Source organism: Apaloderma vittatum, unplaced genomic scaffold (genome assembly GCF_000703405.1).
Source record: "Apaloderma vittatum isolate BGI_N311 unplaced genomic scaffold, ASM70340v1 scaffold31048, whole genome shotgun sequence".
Lineage (NCBI taxonomy): Eukaryota > Metazoa > Chordata > Aves > Trogoniformes > Trogonidae > Apaloderma > Apaloderma vittatum.
This window is the reverse complement of record NW_009731812.1, coordinates 1-14,814: the sequence shown is the minus strand read 5'-3', so window position 1 is coordinate 14,814 and position 14,814 is coordinate 1. Positions and strand designations below refer to the sequence as shown.

Genomic DNA, 14,814 nt, shown 5'->3' with positions numbered 1-14,814 from the left:
GTCTGATATCTCACTAGTCCTTCAAAGAGTTGGGCTTCTCTTGTGGCTGAGGCCCAAACCCTTTGGCCAACAGCCTGGAGTTCACAGAACTGCAGTTGGGCATTCTGAAAAATGGACTAAGACACCAACGCTTAAGCTCACTCGAGTGAGGTAACTCAGTACCGCTCGTGTTGGGTACGTGAACAAAAATAAGGAACCGTGAAAGACTACATTACTTGACTGTTAATATTCAAACAAATTAAGGTTTCTGTGACAACAAAGAAATGCATTGACCATTTACAGCAAAACAGATTTATACAATAACAAGTAACTTAGGGCCTTGCGTACCTGCAAATGAATTCCTTCCGCAGGTACACACAATATATTGCTCAGTCATAAAAATATATATTATCTCTTTCCTTTAACATTTAAGTATATAAATATTTTTACTGAAGAACATGCATCATTTAGATAAACAATTGCAAGAATATCCTCTGAAAATAGGGTTCTTGGACATTTAGCAATAGAAGATTACATGATCATAGCTATGAAAGTCAAGACAAACCGATACAGCAGTCATCAGTCCATCGTGTGCTAGTCCAGAGAACTGAAGCACCTTTTGCAACAGGTTATATAAGATATATACACACAGAAAAGGCATTGGAACTGGAGCAAAACCAGCACTGTTCCATCTGCACATTCTTCAGTCTTGCTTGGACTCCAAACTTACTGTTCACTTCTCTGTTCTTGTTTTCCGTTCAGCTCTTGGTCCACTCTGCTTAGCAAAGAAAGCAGTAAAATTAAAGCTCTGTTAAGAAGTGGTTTAGTTTGAAAGCTCACACATTAAGCAAAAACTACTAATCTTATCAGGAAAACACAAAGCATTTGCATGGAAAAAAGCTCTAGTGAATAAATACTAAATTTTTCACTGAATGCAGTCACAACACTGCTTTCTTTTTAAAAAAATAAAAATTTATTTTCCTACCTCCCCCTAGAAATTAATTAAAATCATTACAACACCATTTAAATAATTAATAGTACTCAAAAGGATTTCAAAGCACAAGTGGATTTTGACTACAAAAGGAAAAAAGAGCAGGTTCTCTGCTTTTATTAAAGAATGCAAGCAGGAACACAAGTTTACAGGTATCATGACAAAACCATCAAGCATTAATACTTTGATGGATTTATACACTGCAGAATAAGCACAGAATTACCTTTCATGTTACAGTCATTAAGTAAACTAAGTAATTAAGAAGGTAATAGCACTAGTTGAATCAACAAAAAATAAGTGGCTCCTTAACTGCAATATTTTTTCTTTAAAGTTCAAAAACTTGTAATTACTCAGGGGGGAAGAAATAAATAATGAATTCATCATCGTGCTGCTAAAACTGGTTTCGTTTGTGCTTTTTCTTTCCTCTCTTTATTTTGTGTTGAGTTGCTTGCTCGTTTTTTTGGTTGAGGTTTTGTTGTTTTTGTTGCTGTCACCTGCCTTGGGACTGGCAAGCAAAACGTTACTTGGCAGAACCCAGCGGATGGTTAACATCTTGCATGAGATGTATTCTTCCTCTTTACAGGAAGAACAAGGTACAGTCTTCACTATATATTCTGGAAAATAGGTCGTGCACGGAGGTAAATGAATTTCAAAGCCAACAGCAGTTCCAAAAGTGAGAGAGGCTACGGCCAAGTCTGTTTTCTAAGAGCCTGTCTAACCCACCTGCCCACCCTCTGAAATTATACCCAGCCGGCTTTTCACAACAATAAGAATGACGACAGCTCTTCCAGGCCATGAGCCCATAAAAATGGGAGCCAAAGCTGGGGTTTTTTGCACTGTAAGAACTGAATCTATTAAATAGGGATGCAACAGGTCTGGAGCAGCATTGTCTGTTCACACGAGTCTCACCTGCGCACTATGCAGCTGCAACTCATCCCCGCCCTCGCTGCGGTACCGTACAAAGAGCAGGTTTTGACATGACAAATGTAAGGGAACAGGGTAAGCCAACACACACAAGCTGTGTGTTAACACATGGCTGACAGCGTAAATCCACAGAAGCAGATAATATTCTAGCTTCCAAAAGGACTCACGCACATTTTCTGCTGCCATCCTCAAATTTTGCAGCCGAACTTCAACCCATCTCCCTTACTCCTATTTCAGCAGATAGGGCCTACAACTGCCTTCGACCTCCCTAACTTCTCAGTATCAAACAGTGCCTCCATCTCCTCTCCATCTCACCTAGGAACAAGTCCTTTTGACAACAGTGCTGGCAGAAGTGATGATGTCGACAGAGACACTAAGAAGTGCTTGTACTGAAGATTTTTCGAAGGTTTTACATTAGTATTTGAATGTCTCAGGATTGAGTCCTGAATACAGTGGGCTTTGCAACAGAATTGGGCCAAATAATGCATGCTGAGGGGAGAAAAAACCAAAATCAAGCAGAACTTGTTGAACGTTGTTCAATATGCCCCGAAAGCACTTCTTAAATTTGACCAGCTCAGTATTTCATGTTACACACTGAATTTGTCACTTAATGGGCATAATTCCTAGAGAACGTTCAACACTTGTCACTAGCCTTACCTGCTAGCTTTCAGAAAGAACTTAAAACTGCTTTTATAATCTCTGCATTCCTCTCTATGTCCATTACCCACTTTAGACAATAAGCCTCAATAGTTATGCACGCACAGGGAGAGTAATTAAAAAAAAGCAAAGTTAATAGCAAAACCTTTTGGTGTGTTTGTTAGTGAGAGTGAAAAAAAACCAACAAAAAAAAAATCACCAGCTGCTGGAACAGCTTGAATGGTTAGCAGGAGACTGAAAATGAACAAAATTAAAATCCAACGTTTATTAGCAAGGACCATAGGCACTGCAAATACAAACAGCACTAAAAATACTAATTCAGACTGCATCTGTGCAAGTTAATAACCAAAAAGTGAATATCAAAAATACAAGATTCAGTGTTAGAACTTCTTCCAGAGTTGCACCTGTGTTGATGCATAGCTACAGCTTAGCACCTACAACCAGCTCTTCCTCCACACATTGCTTCTCGTTAGGAACAGTGGAACTAGATTTAACCAATTCATACAGAAGCACTACTTTTGCCTCTCGAGGATTCAGGTGAGAATCCAGGTATCCCCTTAAAAGTGAGCATCTCGTGGGACAGAGCAAGAGAGACTATTCACAAACACCTGCACAACCAGGGTGAGCTCTTTCAGTCGACACGCTGTGCTTTCGGGCAGTTTAGTTTCTTTCATGTATAAAAACTTGGTCACTAGTGCATGTTTATATTTACAAATGCTTACTCCTTTATGCAAGCCAATTGACTGGGAGTTAGTTGCAGTGCAAATCGTCTTATCTAGATGCAACCCTAATCAAAATGTGAATATACCTTTTCTGTTTCTTTCTAAACTTTTCTTCTTCATACCTTGGTGAGGAAAAGTTTGATTTCAGTAAATATAACATAGGAAGGCCAAATTCAACAAAACCTGCAAACTGGCATTAGTGTCAGTACAGTTTGTAGAAACATATTAAGCTTTGAAACGGATATAATTAAGAAAAAAACGTATCATACCTCCAACATTTATAAACATTAAACAAGAAGCTTTAAGATTTAGGTACATGAATTCAGTACAATTTCTTGTACAGTATTAACATCCATCAGTAATATTTAAAGTCTGTATCTGTAACAGTTTGAAAGCAGATATAATCCTCCACAGAACTTTGAGAATTAACTCCATAAATCAACCACGTTTAGCCTCTGCAGAACAGTTCAAGGTTTATCATTATAAAAAGGAGTCTCTGAAGACTTGAAACGAGTCTCAATATTCCTAACATGTCCTTCAAAATGCCCAGAAAAAAAATAAATTAAAAAATGCAAAAAGATACCCTAAGGCTGCTTAAGCACTGTCATATCTTTCCTCTCCACCCCCAAAAAACCCCCATTTTCTCTGTTTTTGTGATCACTCATGGTGACGCACACTGTACAGGTTTTGTATGTTACATCCTCTAACAGGCTGATCAATTTATCATCAACTGCTGGTATTTTCCTTTGGCTCTTTTGAGACTCAAAATTACATTTTCTGCTCTATTACTGCACCCATAAATGCTACTGACAAAAGGATCATCATCGTCATACTCCAGAGCGGAATTGTGCTGACAATAAAACTAATATTTATACCTGGAGTGAAAAAAGAGAAAACTTGCCTTCACCTCTTCAAAGTAGCTTTTGAACTGTTATTGGGGAGGGATTCAGCATTTTTCTACTCCTGTTCTTTAATGAAACCCCAACCGAAGTGATATTTCGCCACATTTTAGCACAAACACCAAAGATACTGTAAATAACTCGGCGATTATGTGTGAAAACCTCTACACATTAACATTTTGACCACCTGTGGTACCGCACACCAACCTGCAGTTAGCAGTGTGGTCAAACACGGAGCCGCCTAGACACAAGCAATGATCCCAGTTAAATTTTAGCAAATGCCAAATATTACATTCAAACCAGTCACCGGATACAATATCTATTGGTTCTAAAACATGATCAGCGTAGAACACGTTTGAATAACAAAACGTACTGTTTTATGCATTCTGGGATGCCAACGTATTCCATGGGGATGAGTTCAGCTAGTTCTGCCAGGGTAAAGACATACCTAATTTTTTGGCTGAATTTTGAGCTGTGGAAGAACAAACGCAGGGTACAGTTACAACGTGCAAAAATTTTAATAGGTCAATATTAAAACAGGTTTTGAAGTTTAAAAGTAAACAGTTGCCAGGTTGTTGTTTTTTTTTTTTTTTTTTAAAGAAACAGCTTCCAGAGTATTACCTAATAAAAGGTTTTGTGATGGCCAGAAGTGTTCTGATGAACCAAGAAGGATGAACGATGATGAGTGATTTCAGATTCTTCCTTAGCCTGAAGGATTCAAACATAGTTATTAGAACAAAAAGGCAGCACGACAATGCTGTTCTTTTAATAAGCATGTTTTTGCGAGCACAATCGTCATGTAAATCTAGTAGTGACATTCCATTATGAGTAATTACTGTCTGCCAGAAGAAAAAAATACCACAGTACTGTATGGCTGAAATTTAAGATAAAGTATCACTTTCACACAACTAATGCTGAAGTGTTTCACAAAGGACCTCCCTTATTATCACAGCATATTAATACAGGAAATTTTAAGGATATTCTAAATGGTAACAGTATTCAGCATTTTAACACTACAATTTTCAATTAAAGAAAAAACCTCAAAACAATAACAACACAACAACCCCCCCAGCATGCCTCTGGCATTATTTTCACAACATAAAGCAATTTGCCTAATTAATCTTAACCAGTAGGTCCCAGACACCACACCAAACAGCAGTCTCCTCCAAATACGTGTATCATCGAGCACGGGAATATTGTAAGAGAGCACTGCAGAGCTTCTTACCTTCTATCAATTTGCTGGTAACATTTCCTAAGCCAGCCTAAACTTGGCATTTTCCTCCGTGTCGTTGCACCATTCAGGTAAACTATCATATAGTTCTCTGCTACTAACAGCTCTAAAGTGCCAATAACATACCTGCAGAGACAAAGAAAAAACAACATTCAAGTGAAGATCCGTGGATATTCAAGTAATTCCTTGTAGTACTTAAATAAGTTGTGTTTTTTTTTTTTAAACACAGCTGGCAACAGTGTTGAGCAACATTTAAATCTTTTTTTCCTTCCTCTAGAAGCAGATGTAGCTGCTTTTCTATTTGTTCCCTCATCTGAAATATAAAAAGCTTCACTAAAAAGAGAAGTGACTGCCTGTACATTAAAATGTGAAGTTTCACAATGTGAAATGAAGAGGCAGACGATGACTTACTTAAATAGATTGTCCATTAGGTATCTGTAGTTAGGCTGGCTGCTTTCAGGCATAAAGCAAACCGCAAACACAACAATGGCATTTAATCCATCACCATAATAACCTGAAAACAAAGAAAAGAAGAAAAGAAAAACAGCAGTAGTGACAAAGGGAACTACACATTGACTACATTTACACAAAGTGAGGTGCATTCACCGAGGCTTTCCATTATTTTTCATTATTTTTCATCTCTATAGACATTCACAGTTACAGAAAGCCTCCAGATTGCTTTTTCAAGTTTGCCTGCTTCAAAAGAAATAGCTGAAGTTTATGTAAATCCAATGGCATACCTACAATCAATACCTCAGTACAGGATCTGAGCGTACTTAATAACATTTTATATAGTCAAATTTTCCTCCAACCTGAACTCCAGAGACTGTTGGGAAGAGTCATTAAATTTATTTATGCCTTCATAGATCTACCTTTACTGCTTTCAGCACTCTTAAAACCAAAAAATTCTACTAGTAGCACTGACACCGTAGAACAAACAAGCACATTGTGACATGTGTACATGTTAGCAGCTTCATCTGAACACGTGTATATTTTGGAACCTTAGGGAAAAGTATTAAATCAACTACACGCCTTAACACTGTATGAATTATCACATGAGTCTTCAAGCTCTTCCTGTGCCAGCTCATCTTAAAGAAGTAATTTCTCAGAGTCCCCCTCAGCGCATCACCAATCCTTACCACCGTGACTGATAACTTTTTTATATGGTTCAATTGCCTTCATGTCCACCCTGTGGTCCTGCTCTCCAATCCTAAACATCCGCCAGCGTCGACCATCGTCTTTCTCCTCTTCCGCAGTGTATTCAGTGAGCGATCCTTTCCTAACTACATCAGTAGTTTTGGGTTTGGGAAGATCATCTGCCAAAGTTCAAACACGTTCAAGACCCATTATGAATACTACGTACAGTGACAATCAATTACAACCCCGGTTAACCACTTTGCTATCTAAACTATTTTAATATTCTTGAGCCAGCCAGACATATCGGATTAAGTTCCTTCAGCCACTGCAAAATAGGGATTTCATGGGTGTCAAAGATATTTTATCAAAATGCTCTATGCTGGCAGTTACCTGTTGACTGTACTTCTCTGTGTTAAAGCATAGGAAGACTTTTTACTTCTAGGCTTTCAGAACACAGACCTTGCTGAATCTTACTGGAATAGCCAAAGTGGTTAACTCCAATGATGATTCCACAGGCTGTTTGATCACAGATTTACATAAAAAAGCACGATTTAAAACATTGACAGTACCTTGCAAGCAGGCATGCAGGCAAATCTATTGGAAATTAAATCTAATTCAGCAGGTGTGCAATCAATATATATGAAATTTATGCTGACAACAATCTGTAAAACAATTTGCTCCAATTAAATTATGATTCTTGACTTTGTTGCATAGACCTTACCCAAAGCGAGAAAAACCTACGGCAAGTTAGTTGTCTGTTCCCAAGACAAAGCTGTTAATTGAAACTATCCTTCCAGGAAAATGAAGGCAGCAGCATTAAAGGAAGAAAAGACAGAAACCCTTTTCAGCCATTTTTCAAGACACAGCACAAACACCCGGAACATTCCCTTCGCGTCATTGCAAAACTAACCCTAAAAACCAATTCTTCACTACAATGATATAAGTTTTGTACACAGAAAAACCTCCTACGATTCTATAAGTCTCTGTTACGAAAACTTCACCTGCAAAGTGCCTTCATCTATTTAAAAAAAATCCCATCTTATTTTAAAGAGTGTTTCTTTCTCCATTTATAAGCTATCTTGGAATGAAGAACATAGTGTTTCATACGTAACAGCGAAAAGAAAGCCTCCTGTTTAGTCAGGAATTAACATTATTTTACTTCCAGAATTAAAAAAAAAAACAACCAAAAAACAACCCACAGTTGAGCTTACATGTTTACTTATTAGAGACATTAAGTCATGAAGTTGATAAAAGTTCAAGACTCCAACTGTTTGATGAACACAGTATTTCTTGGCTTAAATGAAGAGGCCTTAAAATACAAGTGCAGGTGTAAAATTTGTGCTTTAACTCCTACATTGAACTTTTTTACCTCCAAATGTTAAGAATCTCCAGGTTTTGTTTATGACAGTAAGATGAAATACATTTCCATTTTAAAAAGATTAATGTCGTTACTAGTGTCTCTACAGACAAGTTGACTACCAATTAATTTCCCAATTCCCTGATACAAAATAAAGACTCTGCTACCACTTCCAGGCAATCTGAAAAGCACCCAAACTCTAAGGCTACTGACCTTTTGCCATTCTCACCACACTGAGACGTTAGGTCAAGTTTTATTTATTTTTAAAGATACCATTCAGCTGTCCTCAAATACAAAGGCCTGCAATTCATCATTTTGTGACTGGCTAATCTATAACACTTGTAAAAGACAGCAGATTTTTTTTTTCAGCAGGTTGGTTCTTAAAAGCATACTGCAGCAGGAGAATCTTCCACAACTTCAAGTGTTACAGATGTTTAATGACATTCACCTAAGCTTATTTGTAGTTACAGCTATTATGTTGCTTGTTTACTCGGCAGCTGATGTCTGATCTGCTTTAAAAATCCAGTGCATCCATTTCCAATTTCTAATCTAAGCACTCCCTTTGTATTTTTCCTCTGGTAATACTGAGTCATAGTTATTCGACCTACACATAAGAAAGCAGAAACATTTTAGGGCATCAGACAAGTAACAGAATACCCACCTTCCCATTCAAACTCGTTGCTGTTTTCTGAAGGAGTATCTAAATCGTCCAAATCAATCTCTCCACTCTCATCCAAGTCATCAGACAAAACAGATTCTTCACTGCGATCCAGAGTTAAGCTAATATCTGGAGCCACTAGTTTCTTCCTCACTTTGGTTCCATTAACCTCTGTATTAAAAAAAAGATTTCTTTTCAAAGCTAAAGCAAGTTGAGACAAGCATATTAACAAAACAGAAGAGCACAGCGCTTTCTCAGAACGCATTGCAAGTTAACGTCCGTAATGTAAACAATGTATTTTGGAAATAAGTATTAAACACAGGGTGAGAAGAACAGCACCTGAAGGTCAAAGTGCCCAAATCCTCAAGATCCTAAGTTCACTTGGCTGCACACACCCTATGATCACAGAAGTAGATGATCATAGTTCCTATAGAAGAAAAACCTTCGGAGTTGCCACCACCCAAGCAAATATTACCCATACCAGCTATATCTAACTGTACCACAAGTTATTCTAGATATTATACTAAGTAAATCTTGCAAATAACGCAATAGATTCATAGCCCTAGGCCTTGTTTTTGTTAGGTATTGGTAACATCACAACCATCTTTGAAATAAGAAAATATACAAGCTGCAAAAAAACCCAAACAACCCCCAAAAAACCAAACAAAAATAACCCAACCCACTAACACACAAAAAAACCCCCCAAACCAAAACAAAAAGGCTGACAGACAGGAGTGAGGACAGGAAATTAACTGTGTGACTACACAGCGTGCTTTGAGATACAAGGCAAATACCTGAATGATTTAGACAGGGAATAAAATAAAATGGCTCATCCAGCACTTCAAATGCCACAGAGCAGACAAGATTAAAATAAGTGTAAAAAGTAAAAAATAAAATAAATAAATCAGTTTGTGTTATTTCTCCTCTGACCATTTGGACAGGTAATGTTCTTAAAAGGCCACAAAGGTCTGAAACCTATGGCAGGCCCTAATTGCTGCACAGAAGCCAAATAAAGAACAAAGATTTTGAGACAGGTCAAGAAGCGAGTACACTAATTCGTTTTTGTCCAGTACTTCCTGGATAGCTCTGTTTGCAGGAAGGATGAAGAGCCTTGCTTTATTACAAAAGCTTTTTCTTCCTAGACAAATGTTGATAATAGCCTTCACACATCCAAAGTCATTTAGAATGATGTTTCCTCAAACCTGATTCCAAAAAAAAAATCCAAAAACCAAAAACTAAGACAGAAAGCACCAAAAAACCCGCTTAAACTGAAACGGAGCTTTAAAGAGCCATCCAACAAGTAAGCGGTCAGCTTGACTGGAGGGGAATGTTCTTACCAGCTTCATTTTCTGTTCCAGCTGCAGCCAATATATCTGACTCAACAGGGTCATCCTCTGGCAGCGGTCTGGTGCACAAAGCAGAAAAATATTGTTACAAAAACGCCTTTTTTTTCCAATAGCTAGCTAAATGCCAAATATTTAGACTTATGTACTACTAAAAAAACCTCTTTGTGGCACAGTTCTGAACTAAATTTACTTACAGCCTAAGTTCAAGTTCTCCATAAACAAAGCACCAAAGTAGCAGAAAATTCCTTTAGAGCAGTCAGGTAATCAGTTGCTGATGTGACAAATGCCAAAATACTGGCTGCTAAGGTCTGTCATCCTTAAGGAAACTTGTCACGTTCTTGAGGAAATTTGACATGAAATACACTACAGACATAGTTTAATCACATTATTACAGAATGCCTCTGATGTCAGCTGTTTCAGTTTCTTCGGAGGCACAAGCATCACTCGCATTCTTAACTGTCAAATTTTGCTCTGAAATATTCCTTCATGAAATCTTTAGGCCATCAGACATGGGTACTACTATGCAGCATATTCACAAAAGATTACCACTTCAAGATTATGACTGAGTTCACCAGGAAGAGAGTGTTGGCTTATTCTGGATGTTATGCAGCTGATTTTAATGACTTTTTAAAAAGAAATAAATTAAAAACCTCGGAAAATCTTCATCTTGCCATTCTTCCTTAAACTCAACACCTTCCATTCTCCAGCCAACTGGAATTGCTAATAGAGACTCCTAATCAGCCAGAACCTCTTGTCTTCGTGGACTGAAGAGGAGCTGCAGGAACAGAACAGAAGTTGCTAGTTCAAGACTACTGTAATTCTCATACTTGCAACACAGCCTTTACACTTATCACCAAGTTGAGGCGTTACAAAGGAAAAAAAAACCACAAAAGAAAATTCACAACTCCCCCAAACAAAATGAAAGCCAAAAAACCAGGAAAACTTATGATTTGTTCCCATTTTATTTTTTTCCACATAAAACTGCTTATCGAATGATTTATAATAATTTAGTCCAATGCCCTGCTCGATCAATCCCTCAGTTAAAAATCAAGGCCCTGAGCAATCCGATCTATCACGATTTAGGATTAAATCAGTTCACTCCAAACTGTAAGAAACCTAAAAGCCCTCTAGATTATATAGAGATATTAAGTGTGTATTTTGAGAAAACAACTCCAGACACTCAGATGTAAACCACAACCCAGTTCTTTAAAAAAACCCCACCCAGTCACACAGCCCCAAAACCAAACAGCAAGCCACACATTTTAAAGAGAACTGTTCCCAAAAGCGTTTTCAGAGACCTTACCCTGTGATGTGCAACTCAAGGTGTGTTTCTTCAGCCTCACCCATCACCAGCAACGAGGAATCCCCATTAATGGCACATAATGAACCATTCTGCTGACACACGGGCCCAAGCCAGTTGAAGCTCTCGGCTGCGCTGGCTCTAAAGTTTGGCAGGAACAGGTAGATTTATCAATGAAGATATTAAGAAAAATCAACACAGGAAATTAATGACATTTTGACATGCAAAAAGGCAAACAACACAGAACACCAGTAAGCACAAAGGTTGAATGCAATCATACTGCTCATTCAGCCAGAGACACAATTTATTTCTTACACAGCTAAACTGAAACAAGTCACACTGTCCTCAATTTCTCTTCTCCTGACCTGATTACAACTACAGACCGATTTTAAAACATCCTGCAATGCTTGAAGCTACACCACACAAGCTGATTAATAAAAAAAAAAGTCTGGTTTACTTTCCATAAAACTGCAGTACCAGAGACTAATTAGACACTAATGACCAAAATTTAAGCTTATTTTGCTGACATTTCCCTGTTTCCCTCACCCAGAAGATTGAAATAAAATTTCTAAAAGCTAGCAACTTATTTCCCCTTCAGGGTCAGATTTTCCTTGTTTGAATCGTGCAGCTCTTGCACCCCTCAGCTGCCAGCAGTACGTGTCTGTGCACAGAATCTCCAAGAAGTTGCCCCCAGCAATTGTCCTCGCAACTCTTCCTATTTATCCTTTCTGACTAACATGTTTGCAAAAGTTTCTTGCTGCCTGAATCATATGACTTTGCTCGCGAAACACATCCTCTCTTTCATTAAGATCATCTTCTCAGCATAGAGTTTCAACCTGCTGTTTGCAACAATGAATTTTAAATATTTACTTGGCGATAAAATCGTATTTTGATCAGCAGCAGCAGTGAATATGTGCATAATCCTTTATGCATTTGTTTCAGGTTGCCGAGATAAAGGACAAGAAGTTTCACAGGGCACCCTACACAGTCCAAAGGACACAGCGGTTACGATCACTATGGAACGGACAATTCGATGCAAACAGGCAGTTTACTGTAAACAGACACAACACCCAAAAGAAAATCTCAACTGATGACTTGATTCTTAAGTGACAGAGGAAGAAACGAAGAAAACCAACAGCTAGGAAAAAAACCCCACCATAGATCACCACAAACCCGCCTTATCACTGTGCTCACAATGGAGTTCCCCTCAACACAGCTGAAGGAGCATTTTGCTTCAAGACTTGGAGAGTCTCCTCACTACATTTCTGAGGGACACCAGGTAACATCTATTCATTTCATACACACAGTTTCAGTGCAGAAGCAATTCCTACCTGCGTGTACTTCATTACATAGAGATAAACTTGATACACTAAAAAAAGGGACAGAAAAGCTACGCTGTAATCAAAGTTTGAGAGACTTCTACCAAACACTTCTCACATTACTTATAGAAATCTCAGCACCAGCTTCTCATTAAGGTAGACTCGAAGGCAACCGTTCACTAAATACCATATAGTTCAACTGCCAACAACTTACAAGGCAAGCTCCAAGTTCAACATCAGAAAAGCCTGAATTTAGCCTCCTACTTCACATGCAGACTAGGGAGTTGCTTCAGATGTTGCAACTTAAAGTCTCGGGTACCAAAGCACTTATTTCTCAACTAGAAGAATGATAAATTAAGGAGGAAGGGTAATCTTCTAAGGAAAATAAGAAAAGTGCCGAATTCAAAGTTACCTACTGAATAATTTCATACCACTAATATAACCACCTACAAAACAGGGGGGGGGAAAGATATCTACTATTTCTGCCTATTGAAACTAAAGCAGAGATTACAACAACAGTCTCACAGCTGCTGTGGTAGTGCTGACATCTGGTTTTGCTATGTCAAAGCCTTTTCAGTTCATATCTAAATGAAATACCTAAAAGTTTAACTCAAAAATATAGTATAACGTTATAATGCAAGTATTTATTAGTCAGGTAAAAGCAATTAATTTCTACCTGATCCCACCACTCTTTACAGCAAATCAAAAAGTCATGGTTTCTGAGAATAGTGAGCCTGGTCATTTTTACTCACCATTGCTCATTACTTTCTGTTTTACTTGAAGAAATCAAACTGGAAGACTGAGAGCTATCTAAAGGGCAGAAATTTCAACACACCAATGAACATCTAGATGTAGGGTTGCCACGTGGTTCTGCTCCCTTACTGGAAAGACTGGACTTAAAAATATAAAAGATGTTGTTGAGTACTGAAGTAGTTCAACAGGCAAGTTATGATGTTACAAACAGGACAAAAAAAGTTTTACAAGGGAACATATCACTAAAAACCAGCTTAAATCTACTTAAGTTTGCATGTGGAGAATATTGCAGCTTGCAGCAGAAGTCAAACATCAGTGCTCACGTCCTTTTTCCTGGAAGAAGAGAGTTTTCTGACTTTTCTCAGGCTTAGCTGGTAGGTACTAGAATATGACCATGTTAAGGACCCTTACTATAAGTTGCCATTGTTTACAATGTAGTTGACAGCTAAAAAGAGACTCTACACTGTCCTAGATAATAAAAAAAAGACAATAAAGTGTATGAGAACATGTCATTCATAAAGATCCCTTGCAAAAGCTATTTTTTTGGGTTCTCAGAAAAAAACACACAAAAGAAACAAACAACAAATAAACAGGAGTTATGCATTTATATGGTCATATCTGCCTATCCAGTACAAAGACCTATATTCAGCACCTCCTCATTTGAAGTAGAAGAAATATAAAGTTTACTTTGCAAGACCATTGCAATGATGAAGACATGACTGATCTATGTACCTGACTGGGAAGGAACAGCCTTCTGTTTCCATCTCAGAAAGTCAAAACCAATTTCAAAAAGAGGTTAGTTCTACTTTTTTCTACCTATCACCTTCACCATTTCAACAGAAATATTAAGTTAACTGAATTCCAGGTCCCAGGCATTAAAGAGGTACCTCCAAGATTATTTTTCACATTTGATTTTACAGCAAGTCAAAAGTCAAGAAGGGATATGTTTCTCTGGTACACACCCCTCCATGGCGCAGCTCCCCAGAATTTCTAAATGTTTTTATAACCCCATCGGCTTTTAGAACGTGGCCACACTAGCCATGTCCCCAGGAAACATTTCCCAGACCTGAAGACAGATATCCAAACTTGACCACTTGCAAGTCTGCATAATGAAGCGACACAAGGACTTTGAGTAATCACAAGTCAATTCCCCACCTCCTTTTTACTCCCTTCTTTCAGCAAAGGATGGAGAAACCGCCTGCTAAGAGAGAAAACTTTTGAAAACACTCCTGCTTTCGTCTCCGAGGACACTACTTCAAGCTCCACATTCACAGCAAAACAAGAAACTGCACTTCTGAACCACGAACTCATTTAAAAATAAACAGCAACTTGTCAGACAACAGCCAAAAGGAATTTAGACGCTGTTGAACCGCAATCAATATTCCTTTCTAAGATTTAAGCATGCAAGTTAACCGGAAAAAATCAATTACTACTTCAGTGTATCAAGTCAGTGGCCGGAAATAAGAACTAGAATAAAGGGCTCTAGAAAACAACTTTAACTTCCGCGACACAGCCCTGCCCTGCGCGCTTGCACCAGAAAA

The 14,814-nt window shown here is 38.1% G+C and overlaps 1 protein-coding gene across 1 annotated transcript; it reads right to left on the bottom strand.

The window, feature by feature from the left end:
* Positions 1 to 340: 340 nt before the first annotated feature.
* Positions 341 to 10,601, bottom strand: BNIP2 (BCL2/adenovirus E1B 19kDa interacting protein 2). Its single transcript, XM_009875325.1, has 10 exons — positions 10,552 to 10,601; positions 9,893 to 9,960; positions 8,559 to 8,726; positions 6,543 to 6,719; positions 5,815 to 5,917; positions 5,398 to 5,529; positions 4,794 to 4,880; positions 4,546 to 4,644; positions 3,360 to 3,395; positions 341 to 754 (listed from the first exon to the last, which is right to left on the bottom strand). The coding sequence occupies exons 1-10, from the start codon at positions 10,599 to 10,601 to the stop codon at positions 706 to 708; spliced, it is 969 nt and encodes a 322-aa protein (XP_009873627.1). The 3' UTR covers positions 341 to 705.
* Between the last annotated feature and the right edge of the window lie 4,213 nt (positions 10,602 to 14,814).

What these genes read in the sequence shown, in the direction of transcription:
- BNIP2 (XM_009875325.1), bottom strand. Translation starts at nt 10,601, where the DNA reads ATGGAAGGTGTTGAGTTTAAGGAAGAATGGCAAGATGAAGATTTTCCG. An exon ending in TGGAACAGAAAATGAAGCTG is followed by an intron (nt 8,727 to 9,892) that starts GTAAGAACATTC and finishes TTTTTAATACAG; the next exon opens with AGGTTAATGGAACCAAAGTG. An exon ending in TTTAGAAAGAAACAGAAAAG is followed by an intron (nt 755 to 3,359) that starts GTATATTCACAT and finishes TTTGCTAAGCAG; the next exon opens with AGTGGACCAAGAGCTGAACG.